This window comes from Marmota flaviventris, chromosome 6 (genome assembly GCF_047511675.1).
Source record: "Marmota flaviventris isolate mMarFla1 chromosome 6, mMarFla1.hap1, whole genome shotgun sequence".
In the NCBI taxonomy this organism is placed as follows: Eukaryota; Metazoa; Chordata; class Mammalia; order Rodentia; family Sciuridae; genus Marmota; species Marmota flaviventris.
In genome coordinates, this window is record NC_092503.1 from 8,860,559 (window position 1) to 8,884,802 (window position 24,244).

A 24,244-nucleotide genomic window follows, 5' to 3' on the forward strand; every position below is an offset into this window, starting at 1 on the left:
TCTGTTCTTTAGTTTAATCTATTTCTAGAAGGTGCTTTAAAACAAATTGCCTGGCATATCTAAGAGTGCTTAATTAGTATTTGTCTTGTTGTAAGAAGCCATGGATGAAAGAGTCTGTAACAACTATCAGGTACATGTTGCTTTTCTTACCAGCAGCATTCTTTCATGAACCTTTTCCTGAGTTAGAAGAACTATGGGTAAATTCCTCTATAACCTACATGTAGGAAAAGACTTTCTAATTATGACTTGAAGTCTACCTGAAATTTGTGTTTGGTGGGGCGATACTGGGAATCAAACCCAGGATCTCAAGCATGCTAGACAAGCACCCTACTGCTGAAGTACATTACCAGTTCTTTATTTTAGAGAGAGACAGACAGACAGACACGGGGTCTTGTTAAGTTGCCTAGCATAGCCCTGAACTTGTGATCCTCCTGCCTCAGCCTCCCAAGTAGCTGGAATTACATGTGTGCCACCACACTCACCAATGAGTGACAAATTTGGCATCAAACTTTTTAAAAAATAAAACTTTTGCATGGCAAAAATTCAATAAGCAAAATAAAAAATTCATTAGGAGAAAATATTTGTAATATATGTCAAAGATAAAGGACTATTGTCCCCCAAATACAAAGAATTTTTAAAATGTAGAAAGAATAGGGTGCTGAGGTTGTAGAATGTGTGCTTAGCAGGTGGGAGTTCCTGGGCTCAATCCTCAGAACCCAAATTAATTTTATTAACCAATTAAATTTAAATTTGAAGAAGGTAAAATGACCAAAATTCCTAAATAAAAATAGATAAAAGACGTGATAACTCGTAAGAGAAAAAATGGCCCTTAAATGTTTGAAAAGATGTTCAACTTTACTCATAATAAGAAACACCCAAATTAAAACCACATTGAGGTGCCATTTCTACCAGATTAGCAAAAACTTTAAAGCTTGATGATACACTCTGTTGATGAGGCTGTGGGAGGAAAATGTATTCTCACACATTGCTGGTGGGAATGCAAAATGGCTCATCATTATGGAAGGGAGTTTGGCAATAGCTAGCTAAACTACATATTTCTTCACATTTCAGTGCACCAAACTCAGTTTGAAGCATTTGCCCTGAAGAAACATATCCAACACACATACAGGTTATTCACTGCAACATTACTTGTAACTGTGAAATACTGGAAACTCCCTAAACATTCCGACTTGGGAGACTGGTTGAATAAAGGGTGGTACATAAACACAATGGAATACCAAGAACTACGAAAAAGAATGAGGAAGGTTATGTGAGCTGACATGGAGCAACTGCCAGATGTTAAGTGAAAAAAGCAAAGCACAAAACAAGCACATACAGTAAGCTCTCTTTGCCAGTGAAAGAAAAGGAAATATGAAAAATAAACACACACACACACACACACACACACATTTATTGGCCTATTTTTACTGAAAGTAACAAAATTAGATCAGAAAATCATGAGGTTCCTGCGTTCACGTATGAATACACAGCCAGTGAAACTTCACGTCATGTACAACCACAAGAATGGGATCCCAAGTAGAGTAAGTTATACTCCATGTATGCATAATATGTCAAAATACCCCCTACTGTCATGTATATTCAAATAAAAAATAAAAAATCATGAGGTTGATATCTACAAGGAGGGTGGATAAAGTAGAAACAATGAGGGAGGGAATATCACTTCTCTGGATCTACCCTTTTATATGGTTTTGATTTCTGAATGCACGTGAATGCTCTATATATTCAAAACATATAATCAACAAGAATGGAAAGAGAAAAAAATCCAAAAAACTAAAAGCAAACTGAAACAACCAACTGTATTTCAAATGAATTGCTTACCATACTGTTTTAGTCCATTTGTGCAACTATTACAAATATATGATACTAGATAATTTATGAACAGAAATTTTCACAGTTCTGGAAGCTAAGAATTCCAAGATCAAGATGCCATCAGAACAGGTGGCTGGCAAAAGCCTGTGCCTCATAGATGGCACTTTCTAAGTGTCCTCATGCAGTGGAAGAGAGGGACAACCCCACTTATTCAAGCTCTTTTCTAAGAGTTCTGCCCTCACGACTTCATCACCTTTTAAAGGATCCTCCTCTTAAAACTACCATATTGGCAATTAAGTTTCAACATATGGATTTGGGGAGATATGTTCAGACCACAACACACACTCCAAGGGAAGTAGAGGGGAAATAATCCAAGCAACTTGTGAACATCAGTACTTGATTATATACATGTGGTTTGGGAAACAGGAGTGAAGGAAGAGAAAGAACTTCAAACAAATTCTGAACTCTCTTCAGTTAAGTCTTAGACTGCCACAACAAAATTCCACAGGCTATGTAGCTTAAACAATAGAAATTTATTTCTCACAGTTCTGAAAGCTGCAAAGTCCAAGATAAAGGTGCCAGTAAGGTAGGTTTCATTTTGAGGCCTCCCTCTTCTCTTGGTTTATAACATAGCTGCCATCTCACTGTCCTCACATGGCCTCTTCTTTGTGCAAGTTTTCTAGTATCTCTTCTTAAAAGGCCACTAATTTTATCAGGAGGGCCCCACCCTCACCATATTATCTAATGCTAATTACCTCCCAAAGGCCCACCTCCAAACACCATCATGCTGAGGACAGGGGAACATATGAATTTAGGAGGGACACAAATATTCAGTCATAACATCTTTTCAGTAGGTTTGGTTTTGTATTAGTATGAGAAAAGCAATTCTGAAAATATTTTAGCTAAGTTATGGAATTGAGAAAACTATGGAAAAAGGAAATACAAATATAAATTGGGGAAATGCATACCTAGGGGCAGTTTAGAATTGTAAATATTAGTATAAACTCATGATTTCTAAGATACAAATATACTCATAAACATAGCTGTCCCTCATAAAAGGTTGGTTCCAGGGTCCAAAAGAATACCCAAATTCATGCATTCTCAAGTCCCATATAAAACGTATGGCACAATATTTTCATATAATCTGTGCACATCCTCTCACACTCGTTAAATCATCTGTAGATTACTTGTAACACCTAATACAATGTAAATGTTTTATAAATAGTTTTTATAATATTGTTTAGGGAATATAACAAGGAAAAAAGTCTGTACATATTCAACAGACGTACAATTTTTTCCTGAAATTTTCTCTCATGGTTGCGGAACCTACAGATATGGAGAAATGACTATACATGAATATATGTGCACACATGTATATGTCAGTTTACTGTCTCTTATCCCCAAACATACCCTTCAACATACGCTCTTTAATAATAAAACTACAGACTTCCTTATAGTTTCTCCTTTAAGGTGAGCACAATACTAAACTGTCTCAGTAGAGGGCGCTGGAGGAACACTGGAGGAGAAAGAGAGTTCCTGCAATTTCCGGAGCTCCTTGGGGTAGGGAGTGCCTTGTGGATAAGAGAACAGTAAACCCTACCCATCCACTGGCCCAGAATACAGTCATTCTTGTGACTACATTTGTAGTCTGTGTATAGTGGTAGCCTTTCATAGCCCCCCCCCACCCCGACAAGGAAGTCAGAGCTCCTACCACTTGTCCATACTAAACTGCTGCCTATGGCCTGAAGGGTCACATGTCAAATGATCAAACCCTTCTTCTCCCTACAATCCATTCACTTTGAAGGTCTTCAGCCCCAATCTCTCCTTGCACACCTGGCCACCAGTTGGCGATCACCTGCTCCCCTGCCTTCCCTCTAGAGGTTAATTCATGAATCGCCCAGCAATTCCACACAAGCTGCAGCATGGCTAAGTGAATAAATTTCTATGCTAGCTGACAGTATGCGAGTTGACAGGCTCACCCACACCTTCTCTGATAAGATCTGAACCCCTTCCAAGCTTGCTCTTCCTTGCATCCTCCCTCTCAGTCATATATAAGGTCTCTATTATAGAGATTCCTCATATCTTAATAGTTACTCTCTTATTGGTTACTAATACTTTATACTGAACTTTTCATGTGTTTAACCTACTGTGTGGTTTCTGTCTCCTAACTGGCCTCAGGGTGTTTTTGCCACACATAAATACGCATATTTGTATATGCACATGCGTCTGCTGAAAGAGTCTAGAAGCAGACAACCCCAGTAGCAATGAGCACATCCAGATCTTGGTTTTTAGTAACATTCCAACTAAAAATAGTAAGATTTTTCAGAAAAATGACTGTTTCTAGACCTGCAGCAGCAGGAGTACAAACTGAGGCTGGAACATCATATTATTCCAATTTGATCAGGGTACACCAAAGGGACACATAAGCCAGCTTGAAGGGGCTTCCACTGGTCAAACCTGGGACAATCTGAGCAACCTGGATCCAAATAATTAAAGTTGATAATAATTGAGAAAAAAAAAATGAAATCCATTACTTCATACTGATAATATATAGGTAAATGAATAACTAGACAAAAGGAGGGAAAGAGGGATAAACAGGGGAGAATGGGGCTCTGCTTACATGCTATCAGATGCCCACGTTCTGTGGAGGGAATACTGGAACTGGGAAAATCTTTTCTCTTTTTTTTCTTTTTTGCCATGCCTGGGATCAAGCATGGCCTTATGTTTGCTAGGAAAGTGCTCTACTACTGAGCAATACCCAGCTGCATAAATCTCCACTGTGTAACCACTACAGAAAAAAAGGTTTCAAGGAGTAATCATCAATGGATCGTAAACTAGAGGAAAATTCTGATAAGGAATAAGATATTCACACAGTTTTAAAGTACCCCCTACAGACTGCTTATCAAATGTACAGGAAAAAATACTAACTATACAGCAGACAAAACAGAAAGCACTTTGGCCAGGTATCAAAATTACAACACTAACGAAGGGCAGATATCTGTGTGTCTCTCCATGTGAACCCCGAGAAGGACACAAAATCATTTATGTAGTATTCTGACTGAGAATCAATTCAAGTTTAGTAACAAAGAAAAAGAAATCAGACAAACCCAAAATGCAGAATATTCTATTAGAAAGAGGGAAGGGTCGTCCTCTTAAATGTCAATATCATTAAAGAAAAAAAGTAAAAACTGAGACTGTTTCCAATTAAAAAGGTGTAAAGATACCTAAGTACATGGTCCTAAACTTGATCCTGTATAATAAAAGCTACAAAGGATATTATTTGGTCAATTGATAAAGTGGAATATGGACAGTAACTGAATGTTAAATCAATGACAAATTCCCTGAAGCTGGTTAGTGTCTACTATGCTTCTGTGAGAGAGATTATTATTCTTAGAAAATACACACTGAAGTATTTCAGAGACAGACGCATACTCTCCAATGATCCATGGACAAATATCATATATGGTATATGATATATATTATAGTTTAGATATGTGTCCCCCAAAAGCTCATGTGTGAAACCCTGCCAAGAAAGTTTCACGGTGAAATGATTGTGTTATGAGAGCCTTAAGCTAATCAGTGAATTAATCCCCTGTTTAACTTGGTGGTAACTAAGGACAAGTAGGGTGTGGCAGGAGGAGGTGAGTCTCCTGGGGCATGCCTTTGGGGTATATATTTATATTTTGTCCTTGTTGAGCAGAACACTGTCTCAAAACAAAAAATTAAAGAATGGGGATGTGACTCGGTGGTTAAGTGTGCGTCCCTGCTTCCTGGTGGTCCTGAGCTGCTTCCCTCTATACCACACTATTCCCTCAGCATGTCAGTCTCAAGTCCCGAGGAATGGAGCTGGCCACCTATCCATCATTTATTTAATATTCTGACCGAGAATGACTAAATGAAGTTATTAACAAAGAAAAAGAATCTGACAAATCCAAAATGCAGAACATTCTATTAGAAAGGGAGAAGGGTAGTCCTCTAAAAATGTCACTAAGGCCTCTGAAACTGCAAGCTCCAAAATAAACTTTTCCTCCTCTAAAATTGTTCTTGCCAGGTCTTTTAGTCACAGCAGCAAAAACCTGACTAAAACACACACACACACACACACACATATAAATGCACATATTTATTCATTGAAAGAAAAAGGGAGGGAGGTAGTCATGAGTATATAAGATAGAATAAATAAGAGAAAATGTTAACAACAGGTAAATTTGAATAAGAATGATTTTGTACTCTGTTCCAACTTTTATCAAAGTCTAATTTCCAAATAAAAAGTATTTTAAATGCTTTTATTCAAGGTTCTAAGACATGCATTAGTGATCTCTGCACCTCTGCACCGCCTTTCTCAAAAATAAAAACTATCTAAAATTTCATAGCCCAAACTGGTAGCAACTAGCCACATGGGGCAACTGGCACTTAAGACATGGCTAACCAAGATTGGAGTTGCTGGGAAGAAAAGGGACCATTAACAGTCTATTAGGTTTGTATGTTGATTACATGTGGAAACGATAATACTTTAGATATACTGGGTTACATATAATTAAAATTAATTTCACCAGTTTTTATTTTTTAAAGCAGCTCCTATTTATGTGGCTAATATTGTATTTCTTTTGCACAGAGCTGATTTAAAATATAATAATTTTTAAGAGCTGTTTACTTTTTTTTTTTTTTTTTTTTTGGTACCAGAGACAGAACCCCAGGGGAGCTTAACCACCCAGTCACATCCCCATCCCCTCACCTCATTTTTTGAGACAGAAGAGTCTCACTACGTTGCTTAGGGCCTTGCTGAATTGCTGAGGCTGACAATGAACTTGTGATCTTCCTGCTTCAGCCTCCCCAGTTGCTGGGATTACAGGCATGCACCATCAAGCCTGGCAAAAGGTATTGATTTCTTAATCAAGTATTTCAGTACTAAAGGAAAATGTGAGTTTACATTAAAGATCCTGACCCCCTAGACAATTAGGTTTTTTAAAAACATAATTAAGGGGAAATAAAAATTTAAGACTTAGGAGACAAGAGAGCTCTTTGCTCATGTTAAATAATTCTCTAATTAATCACAAATGCCATCTATAGTAAATTTCCTAAAAGAGGGGAAAAAATAAAATCAGAAATTGTGAAAATATCAAGTGAATGGAGAGATAACAGATGATTTTTACTTTTGTTTTTTTCTGTATAAATAAAATCATTTTCTCAAGTCTTAAACATTAACTCATATTGTCAGAAAAAAGTCATTAAACATTGATTTCTACTACCAAGGAACTCACAAAGCAGACCTTACTAAGAACGATGGTGTTTCCAAGGCTATTTATTGTCTATTTTAAGGTTCTCATCAGTGAACTTCCTTAAAGCCTAAAATTGTAAGAAGCAAAGAAAGAGAAAAACAAAGCAAAAGAATCAGTTTTTTACTTTCCACATTGTTATAGGGCTTATATTCAGGGAGAAAAAAGAATAGGTAGAAGTGAGCCTGAGTAGGAAGATTACTTCAGGATAAAGAAAGTTCTCAAGGATAGAGATAGTTTCCTCTGTGTCTTGTTAGACCAAATCTAACTAGGCCAAGTGGAAAAAACAACACATCAAATGTAGGTTGCCAGAGGTACAATAAAAACACCCAGCAGTGTAATTTTGTGCAAAATGCATATGCCTGTTTGTTTTGGAAGCTCAGAGTCAAGCGCATGAGTGAACTGGAGTAGAAATACTAAATTGCAGGGCTGGGATTGTGGCTCAGTGGTAGAGCGCTCGCCTTAAATGTGAGAGACCCTGGGTTCGATCCTCAGCACCACATAAAAATAAATAAACAAAATTAAGATATTGTGTCCATGTATAACTAAAAAAATATTTTAAAAAAAGAAATATTAAACTGCCACACACTATAGATTCTCACATTCTTCCTTCCAGTGCCCTCTATATATACACCCCATTATATACCATATCCCAGGGAAATGGCTTTGACATCTAGACAAAAACCCCTACTAAAAAAGGATGCACACTGCCCACTGCATGACGGATCCATTTTTGCATTTAGGCCTCAAAGCCTTGCTGTCGAAGGGCCTGTGGGTGGCTCATGCACAACCGCTGGTTCCACACAGTTGCTGTCCAGCATCTGCTGCCTTGGAGATAAGGAACTGACACACAGATGCCCAGTGTTCCCACATCCCAAATGGACACATGTGCTTAGCTTCCAGCTCGGCTGGATCACCTCCCATCCAGCTGCACACCTCACATTCTATTCCCATACTTAGCAATCAGGAGACCCCTCTTCAGCAGAGGGGCCACGGGTCCCCTGTTCCAGCCATGGGAAGAAATGCAGAGGAGTGAAAAACCTAAGGATGACAGTGAGTCATATAATAATTAGCAAGAACTAACACTTTTGTTCCAGAGACTTTGATGCCCTCTGTCCAAGGATCTTTCCGTCACCCAGACACTTCAGGAGGTAGATAATATCACCACACAGGTCATGTGGCCACACATAAAGACAGTAAGTCACTTGACTAACATCAAAGAAAGCTCGGCTCAAACCTAAGCAGTCTGTTTCAAGATCTCACAGGGGTTCATCTGTGAATCAATCACAAACACCGACCACATAGTTAGGGAAATATTTGTTTGTGACCTCAGCAGTCATCTTCACACTCATCTTGACATGATGCAACCTAAAGCTGCTTTCCTAGGAGGTCATCACCAAAAACTTTACTGCCTACACCCACAACCCTTTCTCACTCTCCCCTGCAAAATCTCACCGGGAAACAGCTCCTTCCCATGTATCTAAGTTACTTTCAGTCTTGATCCTTGATTTCTATTAAGAGAAAAAGTATTTAAATAAAACAAACTGTTAAAGGAAAAAATAAACAGTGCCATTATTTTTGATAAATTCTATTTTCTTAATAAAAAATTCCATTATGTACTGTTTTAGTTTGGGAGAAATAAATCTACATTTAATGCCTTTAAGAACCTTTTTTAAGGGCTGGGGTTGTAGCTCAGCGGTAGAGGGCTCGCCTAGCATGTTCGAGGCCCTGGTTCAATCCTCAGTACCACATAAAAATAAATAAATAAAATACTGTGTCCAACTACAACTAAAAAAATAAATATTTTTTTAAAAGAACCTTTTTTAAGAAATACCTTAACAGATATTTTTTAAAAATACCTTAGCTTCCGATCACATCAAATCTTCATATCAAAATGAAGATTATTCTGATCCTTCTCTTGGAAATTGCCTCAAACAAGAAGGTACACATAAGCAAACACAAACACAGTCTTGGTGCCAAGAGACAAAAAAACCATGATGCCAAACCACAACATCTAAAGACAGAAAATGCAGGGAAGAACAGAGGAAGGCTAGAGGAAGTCCTACAGAGAGATGTCCATGAGAAGAATCCCTGGAAAGGCTCGTATACAAGGCTTCAGGTACTGTGGGAGGCGGAGGTTGAGCCCAGCTGAATCCAGTGGGCCCAGGTGAAAAGCTACATCCAGAACAGTTCAGCCCCCAAATACCCACTCCCACCCATGCGGCCAGACACAGCCCTCAGAGCCATGAGATATATGTGCCTGGGTAATCCTCTCCCACCAACATCAGACACTGAAGGTTTATCCTTTGGATAAACTAAACTACAGAAAACAATCTTGAGGACTACATGCTAAATGAAGACATCATGATAAAAACAGGAGAAGTCCTCCAAGAGGCCGAATTGCATAGTGGCTAAAAGTGTAGAATGTGAGGGCTTTCTGAGTTCAATTTCATTGTCAGTCAGCAGAAATACCTTACCTTGGACAAGCTACTTACCTCGGACAAGCTACTTACCTCTATACCTCAGTTTCCTCACCTCTAAAATGATAACAAAAATAAGATTCAAAATCATAGTTGAAACAGAAACGAGAGTTGAATGAGTTTAAGCACTAGAATGGCACGTGTACATCATAAGTAGTGCATGTACACTATAAGTAATCTGTCAACATTAGCTCTTCCTTCCTACTCCTCTTCCCCTACTTCTCTAGTCATTAAACTCTGGCCCAGGGCGCGTGCATGGACACAAAATTGGATTTGCAGGCATGCAACTGAAAGGGCCTTATCTAGTGAAGCTGAATCACCTCAGGGAAAGACACCTGGGGCTGACATTTGTTGGTCCCTAACTAAACCCACAAGCTGTTCCCAAGATCATTCCACACATAAAGCCCACAGGCTAAAATACTTACCCCATACAGAGAGATGCCAAGTAGCTTTGTAATTTTGTTTTTAAATATGAATAAACACTTAAAGATCATTAAGCATTTAAAGGCCTCAAGTATGAAAAATAGGAAGAAAGAGATTCAAATAAAATCATCCCCACATATTCTATATTGCCAGAAAAAGGAATATCAAGCAAAGCAGATCCAATACATGGAAGACAAAACTTGTTCAAAACCATAATTTATTTACTTAAAGAGGTATGTGAAGATACTGTGCCCCTAAAATAAGCACAGGCACAGAGAATGAGAATAAGCTGTTGGAAATGAAAACCACTCCCCAAAAAATTCATTAGAAAAACTTGGAAAATAAAGTGAAAAAATCTCTCAAAAAGTCAAACAAGAATAAGTAAAATGTTTTTTAAAAGATTTTTAAATTAGATTCTAAGTGGTTCAAAATCTGAGCCATAAGAGAAAACAAAGAAAATCCAGGATGCAAGTTTAAAAAGTTTTTTTTGTTTTGTTTTGTTTTTTTTTTTTTGGTATTGGGGATTGAACTCAGGGGCACTCAACAACTGAGCCACATCCTCAGCCCTATTTTGGTATTTTACTTAGGATCTCACTGAGTTGCTTAGCACTTCCCCATTGCTAAGAGTGGCTTTGAACTTGCAATCCTCCTGCCTCAGCCTTTGGAGCTGCTGGGATTACAGGCGTGTGCCATCACTTCCAGCTTTTTATATATATATATCTTTTTTTTTAATGTCTTGGAATAAAGGACCATGTGTCTACCAACTGGGTCCATTTCATCAAAAGAAGAAAGACATTCACTGAAGGCCATCATCATGCCATTTCAGAACATCCTGGAAAAAGAGCTAATGTAGAAACTTTCACATTTTTATAAAAGAGGTCACATGTTAAAGATTTAGAATAATAATAACAACCAAATTTATAAAGTCCTCACAATGTGAAAAACTCTAAATTCTTTACAAAGAGTAACTCATTTAACACTTAAAACTAATCCTTTGTGAGAAAAATATTACTTAAAACCCCTTTCACAAACAACAAAACTATAGTACAGAAAAAAACAGATAATACACATAAAGTCACAACACTAGTGACAGTGCTATGCTTTAACTGCCTCTGGCTCAGTGGTCTGAAATTCTATTCTCAAAAACAACTCTGAAAGTCTGAAGAAGATGGAACCAACCAAATTTTTGGAGGCACCAACCTAGAAATCTATGCCCTTTCAATCAAGTGTGAAGGCAGAATTCAAACAATCTACGTGATACAAAGGCTTAAAATTTACGAGTTTCAGGAAGATACTGGAGATTATGATCCAACAAAGAGGAATTAGACTAAGAAAGACAAGACACAAGATCTAAAAACTGGGTACCTGGCAAAAGCAAGGGACAGAGATTTCCAAGGGATGATAAGAGGAGGCTCAGGAAACCACCTGGGCAGCAATCCAGCAGCAGCAGCAGGGAACTTTTAAGGAGGATTTCCCAGAAAAAAATTAGAATATATAAACCATCTACTAGTGAGGGAGGGAGGGGAAGCATGGGAGGAATAGACCCACTCTAGATAGGGCAGAGGGGAGGGAGGGGGAGGGAGGGGGTTAGAAATGATGGTGGAATGTGATGAAAATCATTATCCCTGGTACCTGTATAAAGACACAACTTGATGTGAATATACTTTGTATACAACCAGAGATATGAAAAATTGTGCTCCAATTGTGTAATAAGAATTGTAATGCATTCCACTGTCATATATAAATAAAAAAAATAATAAAAAAGAAATAATTTAAAAAAACATCTAATTGATCTGAACATGTGAAATTGGCAGTACCTTATAGAACACAGAGACATGAAGTCAGTTCTGGGGTCTGCCAACATCTAGCTCTGTGACACTGGTTAACTCCCATAACATCACTGAGCCCCAGACTCAACTACATAGCAGGGTAATAACACAAAGTTGTAGAGGGTTGTTATGAAGGCTATAAAATAATGGACACAAAGCACAGTAAAAATTATGGGCATATACCATATGACAAGTGTCATCACCAGCAGCAACATTATTTCCATGAGAATGGTATCCATGCTCGAATGTTCTGATTATCAAGCAGGAACAGAACCTATTTCATCACTATAGAGCCAAAGCCCAGCAGCATCCAGCCTTGTGCAGGACCTTAAGCTTTTATGGAACAAAAATCAATGTCAAGGACTTACTCATTCTCCAAACTCCCAGGAAGCTTCCCCGACCACCCTGGTCCACAGCATATCATCTCAGACATACACTGTCACCCAGCAGTCTATTAGCCCAGCACAACACGTACCACCCATTTCTTCAGGCCTATCATATTAGCAAAAGCAGAATCAACAGCACAAGGAAGTTAACTATGACTTCATTCAGGGAACTTAAAAATGTGTTTCTAAAAAGTTGAGTTTACTTCATCCACATACTTCTCTGTTCTCCCAGCCTCACTATGAAGATCTTTTTACTCAGTTTTTCCTAATTGAAAATTCTTTAATAATAAAGCTGGCAGGTAAAAATGGGACATTCACCCAACTCTAGTAGGTACATTTTATTGGTTTAAATTCCTTTCCCAGATATAAAATTAAATCAGTTTCCATAATTCCTTTTACTCAATACAGTTTACCTTCAAAGAGAACAGGAAGATACAAGCAATTATGGTTTTACAATTCATATATTTAAACATGCTATAATTTTGAAATCTGCTAAGCACAGGACCAAAACCACAATCAACACTGGAATGTTAAACACCTCATATCCTTGTTTTACCTAGAAGTGAGTTAGAAAGCAACTGGTTTTCTGGGTAATAAGTCATACTGAAAAAACTGGAAAGTAACTATAAGGTACTTTACTATCATTTAGTAAAGAACAAAATTTGGCACTTGTCATCATTTTTGAAGCCCTGTGTAAAGGAGCCACTGTGCCAGTAGTATTGCTGGCAGGCACAGTGGCTCAGGTTTGTCATCCCAGCAATTCAGGAGGCTGAATTAAGAGGACTGCAAGTTCAAAGCCAGGCTCAGCAACTTAGCAAGACCCTGTCTCAAAAATAAAAAAGGGCTGGGGATATAGTTCACTGATAAAACATCCCTGGGTTCAATTATTAGCAGTAGTATTAGCAGTAGTAATAGTAGTAGTACTAATTGAATCATCTTATCATAATAAATACTTATAATAAATTTGAGTAACTTTATTATTGCAGTTTAACCATAAATAAACAAATTATTTCAATGACTTGGACAGGACCACAGCAACTAGTTAAGTGGCAGAGCTAGAACTTCTTGGAATGAAGGTATGGAACAGTCATCACCAATGGAAAGAACAGCCATCACTAATGAAAATAAAACAGTCCCCCTTACATCCATCACTACACTACCACAGCTGACAATCACGGTCTAATAAAAGCCACTTTCTATTAAAAAAAAAAAAAAATTATAAGGAAGATAAAAGATCTGCAGTGAGGTTTTGCTGATTTTAATCCAAAATGGGTCAAGTTTTCTCACTAGAATTTGGTACACATTGTTAAGTATGTTAAATCCTGTGTAAATGTTTTTAAAATCAAAATGTGTTGTCAAATCTCTCCCAGTGTTTAAGCACGTGGATCATCATCATGCCCAGCAGTGCCAACTTGGAGCCTTGCTCAGTTGCCACAGCAGCTCTGGGCCTTCACCACCAGAGCACAACAGAAAACTGAAATTCAACTATAAAAATCATTCTCATATCTAGAAATTCCCATTCTTTTGAGAATTGTGACATGTGATACAGTGCTTTTAGGAAAAAGAAAAGATAATTAAAGTACATTAAAATAAAATTTTTAGAATATTTCACAATGCTTGAAAAGTTAAATATCCTAAGCAAAGTCCTCTACAATAGTTAAATGGAGGGGCATAAGGCAAAAGATTTGTGAAAAGGCTTGTTCTAAGTGTGGAAAAGGGAAAGTGGCACGTTGCAGACAAAACCTGGAAGTCAAACACAATTAGAGGTCTTGCTGCTACTAACTGGACTTGGGGGACAAGCAATGTACAGGGAGATTCCAGAGTGGGAGTCTTCATTGACTGGCTGGTCTTGGGCCACCAGCTAAAATGGGGAAGACAGAGGGTGAAAGTTGTTTTGTGCTGAAGGAGCAATGCAGGAGAGTCCAGTTTGAATGACCTGGTTTAAGGGGCCCACAGATGGATATCCAATCATCTGTCAACTTGGAAAATATAGTCTGAAACCAGAGGGAGCTGGTAGATGAAGACATAGATTAGGAAGCCAATAGCACACATTTGTTTGAAGCCAACTTGGAAAGAGAATCTAAAAAAGATGCATATCTGGTACCATCTAACGTTTCAATGTAAGCCACATGCACATACACACAAGCAGAGCTACACAAAAAGGTAAAAAAGTAGAGGCCAGAAAGGTAAAATAGGGAAACCAGGAGAATCTGGTGTCCTGGAGAAAAAGAGGACAACATTTCATCTCCACTGATGCCCCGGAGACATCAGCACAGTGGAAGAAAACACGTTCAGTAGAGTGGTGGGGACAGACACCACATTGAAGTGGGCTTAAAAACCAAGGGTAATTTTAAAAAGACTAAGTGACACTCCAAAAAGACAGACGAGAGTAAGTTAATAGACAAATCTACCGATAAGTTTCACCACATCATCAAGCAGATAACTGAAGCACAAAAGTCTGTTGGGGGGACAAAAGAGAGAGGCTTCAGAAAAAACACCTTTCCAGAAAAGATGTAAGCAAATCCAGGTGAGACCACTTCTGGGTTATGTTCTTGGAATGAAACTGATGCCAGCAAACACTCAAGACTATCTACTTTGGTCAAGAAAATTCCATTAAACAAGATTGGTACTGACCTTGACTAATTTGCATAACATCAACAGTATCTGTAAGAAACTGTTTTCTAGGACTAGAGTTGTGGCTCAGTGGTAGAGCACTTGCCTCACAAGTGTGAGGCACTGGGTTCAATCTTAGCACCACATAAAAACAAATAAAGCCATTGAGGCCATATACAACTAAAAAAATTAAAAAAAGAAAAAAAAAGAAATTTTTTTCTATATCTTAAAACATTCCCAAGTAGCTATTTTCTGAAATAACCTTCATTCTGGAACATAATAATCATTTTTCAAGGTGCACATGCCCACCTGGGAAGATTCTTTTGGGTCTGGTGGTGGTGATGGTGGTTGTTTTTACAAGACCAGGATGGCCTCCAATTCAACCTCTTCCTGCCTCAGCCTCCTGAGTAGCTGGGATGGCAGATGTGGGCCATGAAGCCCAGATGGTAAGATTTATTTAAAAGACAAAAATGAAAAATGTTCACGGACTGACTGGATCATTATCCTACTTTACAATGAAGGAGCAAATAAAAGTGTCACTTCCGACAATCGTGAAGAAATGTCCCATGGAGTTTCAGCAGGTACACCTATCTCTCTTCTAGAATGCTGCTATCAAATGTTCAGGATAAAGACTGACCAAAAAAATTATTTGTGTATGCTTTCTTTTTCTGAACACAAATTTCAAATAAAGTTAATTTGGGAAGTTGGTTTGGTGGACTATCTTTTCTGAGAGTTCTTTTTTGTTTCGCCTTATGAATATGCCCCTTTGCTTTCAAGGGACATATTTTGACCATCTCACAAAATCCGTCAGCATGTTTCAATGTGAAGCTATTTCTTAACTATTTAGAATTACTCTATTTAGGTTTTCATTTACTGCAAATTTATAATAACAGAACACACAAATGTAAGAAACACCAGGCTAGACACAAACGTTTACCAAAGGATTTAATTTCAGATTCAGTTTATCTACAAGATAATTTCAAAAATGTTTAAAAGTAACATTTGCTAAATACATAATATAAAACAGACTTTACATACTAGCTGTGGTTGAAACAAATTATCTTCCATTCAGCTTCATTTTTTTTCCTTTTTAATTTAGTTATGAAATCAGCAGATTATTTGATCTGACGTCTGCAATTCAATTATATTCTGTGACCAGAAATATAATTAAAATCTTGCAACAGTCCCTTCAATAAAGTTCAGGTAGGACATCAGGTAGGACAAGGGTTATTTTGCTTGTTGTGGTAGAAGGGGAGTAAAGATCAAGTAACTAGGCAATGGACAGAGATGACTTAAATGTCATTTTTCCTGAATATGAAAAATAGATAAAACCCAAATTTTCTTTTCATGAAGATACAGGTACACAATCTCAGATACAAACTCCTTGCAGACAGGTAAGTTCTAAAATTCTGAATTTTTGCAATTTTAGAAAAGTAACACAAGGCAGATTCCATCAATTATCCAACTACCCCAGTAGGTCAGGATAGCCTTTGTAATAAAACATAAATATTTCTGCAGCTGAAATGAGGAGTAATGATTTAAAACAAAATATAACAACAACAAAAGGCCTTACGTTTAAGTAAAACCTCCCATTTCAGAGCCCATAGATTTCACAATTATGAATAAGGGATTGGAGACCTGCATTCGGCCCAAGTTTTAAGAAAATATAGATAAGTTGAAGGAGAACAGTAGAGCCCTGGATTCAAGTTCCAGCTCTCCTCCATGTAAAGCAAGTTGTTTAGCACCTATGCATCTGAGTACTCTTCCCTGTAAAGGGAAAGAAAGGTATCTATCGACCAGGAGTAGGCTGGAAACCACAGGCACAGGTTGAAAGGTCCTTGGACCAAGTTAAGCACCGGGCAGTGGATAACCAATTGTTTGGGCATGCCTGGGACTTCCCTAGATTTAGTATTGATAATCTCACATCCTGGAAACCTACCTAGCAGTTACTCATGAATGGGACCTATTCTAATACAAAGAACAGAAATTAAATTAAGTTGAAAATATATAGTGGAAAAAAAAAAATCACTCAAAATACTTCCAATGGTTAAACAGTCAGACTACTATCTATAGATTATAATCTTACCACCTAACCTCACATACCTAGTACACACTCCTCTTCTTCCCTGGAGTGGAGGTAGGCACAGCCAACTCAAGGAGCCCTTCTTCAGAAAGTCAGAAAGACTGCAAGCTATGGCAGATGCCCTCCTGCTGGCCCTAAAGAATCACCATGGCAGGACCAGTGAGCAGCATTCCCAAGAGTATCAGTCCTATAACCCCAACAAAGTGCATTACACACTAACAGAAAACGATATCTTTTAAGAGAGTATCTACTTCAAATTACAGATATCTATATACATATGTGCATGTGTGCATATACCCACTGTAGTTAAGTATGGAAGTGTCTACAAAACATAATTCTCTGTACTTTTGCTTTTTTTTTTTTTTAAATAAGATAAGTTCAAATTCAAAAGAAGGTTCTTAGTAAGTTAAATTCAGGCTGGAAAAACGAATCTCAAAATACTTCTGGTTGCACAACTGAAACTTTCACACATTGCTATGGGGCATAAAATGGTACAACCATCTTGGAAAACTATTTGGCTATTTCTATTAAACCTAAAAGGATGCCAACACTATGATGGAAATTCCATCCTCTGGGTGCCTGGGTCCATGAAAGGACATGCAGTGCCCACAAATGTTCATACCAGCTCAAGTAATAATAGCTGAAAACTGGAAGCAATCCAAATACCCACCAACAGAAGAATGGAACAATTGTGGTATCTTCCTCAGTGGAAAACTAACATCAGGCAAAAATAACAAACACAACAAGGGTGAGTCTCAGATATTTTACTGAATAAAAGAAGCCAGAAAACATATACAGGGAGAATGTAACGCAGAATACAGAGGTATGCCATGGCCTAAATCTATATCTCCACAAAATTCATGTTGAAAACTAATCTCCCTGTGGTGGTGGTATTAAGAGTTATGGCCTTGGGGCTAGGGATGTGGCTCAAGCGGTAGCGCACTCGCCTGGCATGCGTGTGGCCCGGGTTCGATCCTCAGCACCACATACAAACAAAGATGTTGTGTCCGCCGAAAACTAAATAAATAAATTCTCTATCACTCAAAATAAATAAATAAATAAAGAGGTATGGCCTTTAGGAGGTGATCAGGTCATATAGGCTCTGCCTTTAAGAATGAAGTTAGAAAAACAGCATGGTACTGGTACCAAAACAGGCGGGTGGACCAATGGTACAGAATAGAGGACACAGAGACCAATCCACAAAATTACAACTTTCTTATATTTGATAAAGGGGCTAAAAGCATGCAATGGAGGAAGGATAGCATCTTCAACAAATGGTGCTGGGAAAACTGGAAATCCATATGCAACAAAATGAAACTGAATCCCTTTCTCTCACCATGCACAAAAGTTAACTCAAAATGGATCAAAGAGCTTGATATCAAATCAGAGACTCTGCGCCTGATAGAAGAAAAAGTTGGCTCCGATCTACATATTGTGGGGTCGGGCTCCAAATTCCTTAATAGGACGCCCATAGCACACGAGTTAATAACTAGAATCAACAAATGGGACTTACTCAAACTAAAAAGTTTTTTCTCAGCCAGAGAAACAATAAGAGAGGTAAATAAGGAGCCTACATCCTGGGAACAAATTTTTACTCCTCACACTTCAGATAGAGCCCTAATATCCAGAGTATGTATACAAAGAACTCAAAAAATTCAACAATAAGATAACAAATAACCCAATCAACAAATGGGCCAAAGACCTGAACAGACACTTCTCAGAGGAGGACATACAATCATCAAGTACATGAAAAAATGCTCACCATCTCTAGCTGTCAGAGAAATGCAAATCAAAACCACCCTAAGATACCATCTCACTCCAGTAAGATTGGCAGCCATTATGAAGTCAAACAACAACAAGTGCTGGCGAGGATGTGGGGAAAAGGGTACTGTTGTACATTGCTGGTGGGACTGCAAATTGGTGCAGCCAATTTGGAAAGCAGTATGGAGATTCCTGGGAAAGCTGGGAATGGAACCACCATTTGATTCAGCTATTGCCCTTCTCGGACTATTCCCTGAAGACCTTAAAAGAGCGTACTACAGGGATACTGCCACATCGATGTTCACAGCAGCACAATTCACAATAGCTAGACTATGGAACCAACCCAGATGCCCTTCAATAGATGAATGGATAAAAAAAATGTGGCATTTATACACAATGGAGTATCACGCAGCACTAAAAAATGACAAAATCATGGAATTTGCAGGGAAATGGATGGCATTAGAGCAGATTATGCTAAGTGAAGCTAACCAATCCCTAAAAAAACAAATGCCAAATGTCTTCTTTGATATAATGAGAGCAACTAAGAACAGAGCAGGGAGGAAGAGCAGGAGGAAAAGATTAACATTAAACAGAGACATGAGGTGGGAGGGAAAGAAAGAGAAGGGAAACTGCATGGAAATGGAAGGAGACCCTCATTGTTATACAAAATTACATAAAAGAGGTTGTGAGGGGAAAGGGGAAAAAAAAACAAGGGAGAGAATTAAATTACAGAAAATGGGGTAGAGAGAGAAGATGGGAGGGGAGGGGAGGGGGATAGTAGAGGATAAGAAAGGTAGCAGAATACAACAGTTACTAATATGGCATTATGTAAAAATGTGGATGTGTAACCAATGTGATTCTGTAATCTGTATTTGGGGTAAAAATGGGAGTTCATAACCCACTTGAATCTAATCTATGAAATATGATATGTCAAGAGCTTTGTAATGTTTTGAACAACCAATAAAAAAAAAAAAAGAATGAAGTTAGTGCCCCTGTGAAAGAGGCTTGAAGATGCTTTCCACCCTGGAACTATGTCCAGAGGACACAGAAATAAGGTGCTATCTATGAAACTGAGAGTCAGCCCTCATTAGACACACTTGGTAAACCTCCTGGATCCTTGATCTAGGATTTTCCAACCTTGAGAACTATAAGCACTAATCTATTATTTATAAATTACCCACTCTAAGGTATTTTGTTATAGTGTAAAGTCTGGGACTGACCATCAGGTACCTGTAACAAGTGCTGGAAATGTTCTGTATCTTGATCTAGTTGGGTAACTGAACATATAATTATTGAGATATACACTTAAGATTATTGCACTTTATTGTATGTTATATTACTACAGTCTTAATGTTTGTACCCCCAACCTCAATTTATATGTTAAATCCTAGCCCCCAAGTAATTAGGAGGTAGGTTTAGGAAATGATTATGTCATGAGGGCAGAATCCTCATGAAAAAGACTGGTGCTCTCCTAAGAGGCCCCAGAAACACCCCTACCAGTCTTTTATCAAAAAGGAACTACTAGGGCTGGGGATGTGGCTCAAGCGGTAGCGTGCTCGCCTGGCATGCGTGCGGCCCGGGTTCAATCTTAGCACCACATACAAAGAAAGATGTTGTGTCTGCCGAAAACTAAAAAAAAATAAACACTAAAAAATTCTCTCTCTCTCTCTCTCTCCCCCTCTTTAAAAAAAAAAAAAAAAAAAAAGGAACTATTATTGTGCAACATAGAAGAGGGCCCCCACCTATTGTGCTCACACCCTCATCTCCAACTTCCAACTTCTGGAACTATGAGAAATAAATTTACACTGTTTATAAGTCACCCAGTCAATGGTATTTTGTTAAGCAGCCTGGATATATACTTTGAAAATATTCTTGCTCCTGAAATTGTTATGGATTCCTCATAAGAAAACACCCAAATAAATTAGTGACTGTGAAGCAGGAACACTGTCAAGGAGCTGTGCAAGTACACATTGCAAGGAAACATCGGACATGGTGTTCTTTTAAACATGGTGCCTGAAACTTAAGCACTCAGTAAATGTTGGTTGAATAAATTTCACAGATAATGTCCCTGTGCTTCAGAATACCAGGGAAAGCTATATATACAAATACACAGCATAATAACCTCAATATAAAAGACCCAAGAGGTGAAAACTATGGCTCTTGTCCAGTAATAACTTCTGTCACCTCCAAGCATATGAAATAAAGTCAGGTGTTAAACCATCACCAGAGAGATGCAGGAGTTAACTGTACAATATAAAAGCAGCACCATTTTTATTTTCACACTGTCAGTTTTGCACAGGGTCGTGGCAGAAAGCAATTCTGTCTAGGTCATGAAAAGGAACATAAGAGATAGAACAGAATCATCTATCCAACACACCCACGGGGCATCATCCAAATGCCTGGACACTTTCAGACAAGCAGCAACCACTCTCAAGACACATAGAGGAGATCAAGAAGTGATCTTTAGGGATAAGTGACCCACAAGGGAAGACACAGGCCACTGTGAACTGAGTCCACCTTGGTACCTTCAAACTGGAACACAGGAAACCAATTTCATGGTGTGAAATCTCACTGGAAGCTACAAAACTGAAGCAAAGGAACTTTCAAGTCTGGGGGACTCGAAAGACTACTGGAAGTAACCAGGCAAAAAGCAAAACAAAACCACAGCTCACCTCACTATTGTGGCCCCGCAAGTTGAAGTTTATCCTCTGTGGAGTACTCCTGTCCCTGCGGCAGTGGCTGGAGGTGAAAGTCACGCCCACCACACCTCGCCCATTGCCAGTGGCCAGCCAGCCTTCCTCATAGTAGCGCCTCCTGCACACGGGCTTCTCCTTCTCACTCTTGGGGACACGCCCCTTCCAGGATAAACAGAGGATGTTGGAGTCACTGCAAAGCACAGGTCCATGTTCCACCGCTGCATACATACTTTTTTCAATGAATTGTTTTACTTAAAAAGTAATGCTTACTTAATGGTGGAAATTTTAAACCAAATTCTTTCATTGGTTTATTTATTTTATTTTTATGATTGGTTTGTGTTGCTTTTTTCCCCCTTTAAGACTGACCTGGAGCTAATTAGAAGGTCAGTATGTTATAAAGATCCACCAAATGCATAGTGAAAAAATTCCTCTATAAAAGATGATGGCAGGCAGTCTGCTAAGAAAAGGTTATGCCTAAAAAAACATGGGGTCCATTTTTATTTTTAAGTCCTTAGAGGAAGAACACACTGATCCTTTGGAGAAAGAGCATTGTTAATAAGTGGTGATCAAGAAACAAAAGAGTTTTCTTCTTTTTTACTCAACTTGGTTATTCTCGTTCAGCCTGAGATTCCAGTTTTGTGTAATGTGATTCCAGAGACAAAGGGTTGCAAATACATAGATTTCAAGTAACTTAAGGCTTTAAGAATCCCTCTAGCTGGTATTTTCTATTTCTACTCAAAAGTTCAGATGCAGTGACAGACCATACAGGATCATCTTCCTTCTGAAGCCACCCTCTGGCATGTTTTCCAAACTAGACAAATTTCTGCTGCTAAAGCTGAAAAAGATTGCATAAAGGGAAAAAAAGGCACACAAATCGTGCAAAGCAGACCAGAATTTGTGCAGACAGCAGTCCAAATTTTAGGAAGAAAATCACTCTTTTCCCCGATGTTCAGAACCAGAAACTTCCTACTGCAAAGCTGGGCCCTGTGTCCCTGAGGAACGCAGGGCTCCCTAGAACAACTCCTCCACCAGCCGGCGCCCCCCTCAGTGCCATAGAGGCTGAAAAGTAAGCCCCTTCCTTCAGCAGAGTCAGGGCCTAAAGCTATTAAAGTGGACCCAGTATTTGCTTTGTGTGAGTACTAATTCCTCTTGCTGACAAAGCAGAGTCACACTGCAGGATTTTGCTTCTTTCATTGGACTCCTTCCCCACTTCCTCGTTACTTCTTCCCTTTTCTGCTCCTGAAGATCACATATTTTTCCATTTTAATGAAAAAACAATTAATGTCAGAATTAAATACATTGAGTAATCTTCCCTCATATGCAAGTCTTCTTAGTTTCAACAGAGTAGTCCCTCAAAGCACATGCCCAGGACAGTCTCAAGTCCCCAGCACCACACAACGTCCTAGTCCCTGCGCCTTGCAGAGGGGCTGCTTTCCTATTCACATCCAGAGCCTGTCTCCACACCTTTAGTCCAAGGAAAAGGAAGCTTTGCTTGGGTTTTCCTGGATATTTATTTGATAATTATTGGTTTCAATTGCTATTTTAAGATACTATCCTATAGATACAGAAAAGGTAAAGGGAAATAATAAATTAAAATTCCTCAATATAATTAACTAAAAAAGGCAAAGGGAATCTCTGTTCATTGTTAGACTTGTCTCATTACACTGAATTTGCTTTCCTCTAGCCACAACCACAGTCAAAGTTACTTTTCGGTCCAGAATTTTAAAGTCTGTTCAAATTACCAAATCCAATAAAAAATAAAGTACAGAAAATGCTGCATAATTCCATCTGCAGGGTTTGAATTCTTACTTCTCCCTTGGTTACCTTCTCACTTAGTTTCTTCTTTAAACTGGAGAGGTATTTTTGAGTATTAATCTGTGCAATTTTTTTTTCTTCTTTTTGCAAACTTTCTTTACCCGTGAAGACCATATGGAAAATTGGCCATTAATGATGTGTGTTTCTCCCCGGGCTCCTGAGCCCAGTGGTGTCAAGTTGCTCCATCTGATTCTTAAATTAATTTTCATCAGTTGGAAAACTCTTGAATGTGCACAAGAATGAGCCTGTCTTCTCGTGTAAATGTGTGCACAGAGAGGTTTTAAATATACACAGACACACTCTTCAACTGGCACTTAGAATTTTTGTTTTTCCACTTATTTCAGGAACCATCAGATTAATTACGTCTTGAGGGCTCTGGAGTCTTACAAATCTGTAAAACAAAAAAGGATATAAAAGAACTTTAAAATACTGAAGAATAAAAGTTCTAAGAGAGTAATTACAATAATTGAAAATGGACGCCCATCTTTACCCTCACATCTACTAGATGAAGCTACTTACTGAACTTCAACATACAACATCAGGGGTCTGACTACCATACCACATACCATTGTAGAAAGTCTATCCGTGGCTGGGCATATGTGAATGAAAACATTACCTCCCTTCTTTCACAATACACAGTTATTTCTAAAACTCTGGACCCTGAAGACTTTACCCCTTCAGAGGTCCTGGTCATTGTTTAAGGAAGCCTCTCAAAAAAGACACTAAAATGCTCATGCAAGTTATTCCAACTGCCAGTAAGTCTCAGAGCAAACCACAGCTGTTCTCTCCGATTTTAACTTGTCAACTAGCAATAAGCCCTAGAGAATCTACCTCTAGAAATCCATCCTACATTCCTTCCTTCTAGCAGCCTGAAGGGCAGGTTCTCATCACACCCTCTGCAGAGGCTGCAAGACTGTCGCTAATTTCCCCACCTGTCCCCATTCCACTTTGCCCTCAGATGACCTTTCTAAAATGCAGCATTAAATTTCCCCAGACACTGAAGGGCTTGGGCAAAGCCCAGGTGTCTGCATTTCTAACAAGTTCTCAGGAGA

At 38.5% G+C, this 24,244-nt stretch overlaps 1 protein-coding gene across 3 annotated transcripts in view; it reads right to left on the reverse strand.

Moving 5' to 3' along the window:
• The window catches only part of Tulp4 (TUB like protein 4), a 231,900-nt gene that overhangs the window by 148,849 nt on the left and 58,807 nt on the right, over positions 1-24,244 (reverse strand). For all 3 annotated transcript variants that reach the window (XM_027939588.2, XM_071612876.1, XM_071612877.1), the window contains exon 2: positions 21,354-23,583. In XM_027939588.2, the coding sequence (XP_027795389.1) occupies positions 21,354-21,605 (252 nt within the window). In that variant the 5' untranslated portion in view covers positions 21,606-23,583. The remainder of the gene's footprint in view (positions 1-21,353; positions 23,584-24,244) is intronic.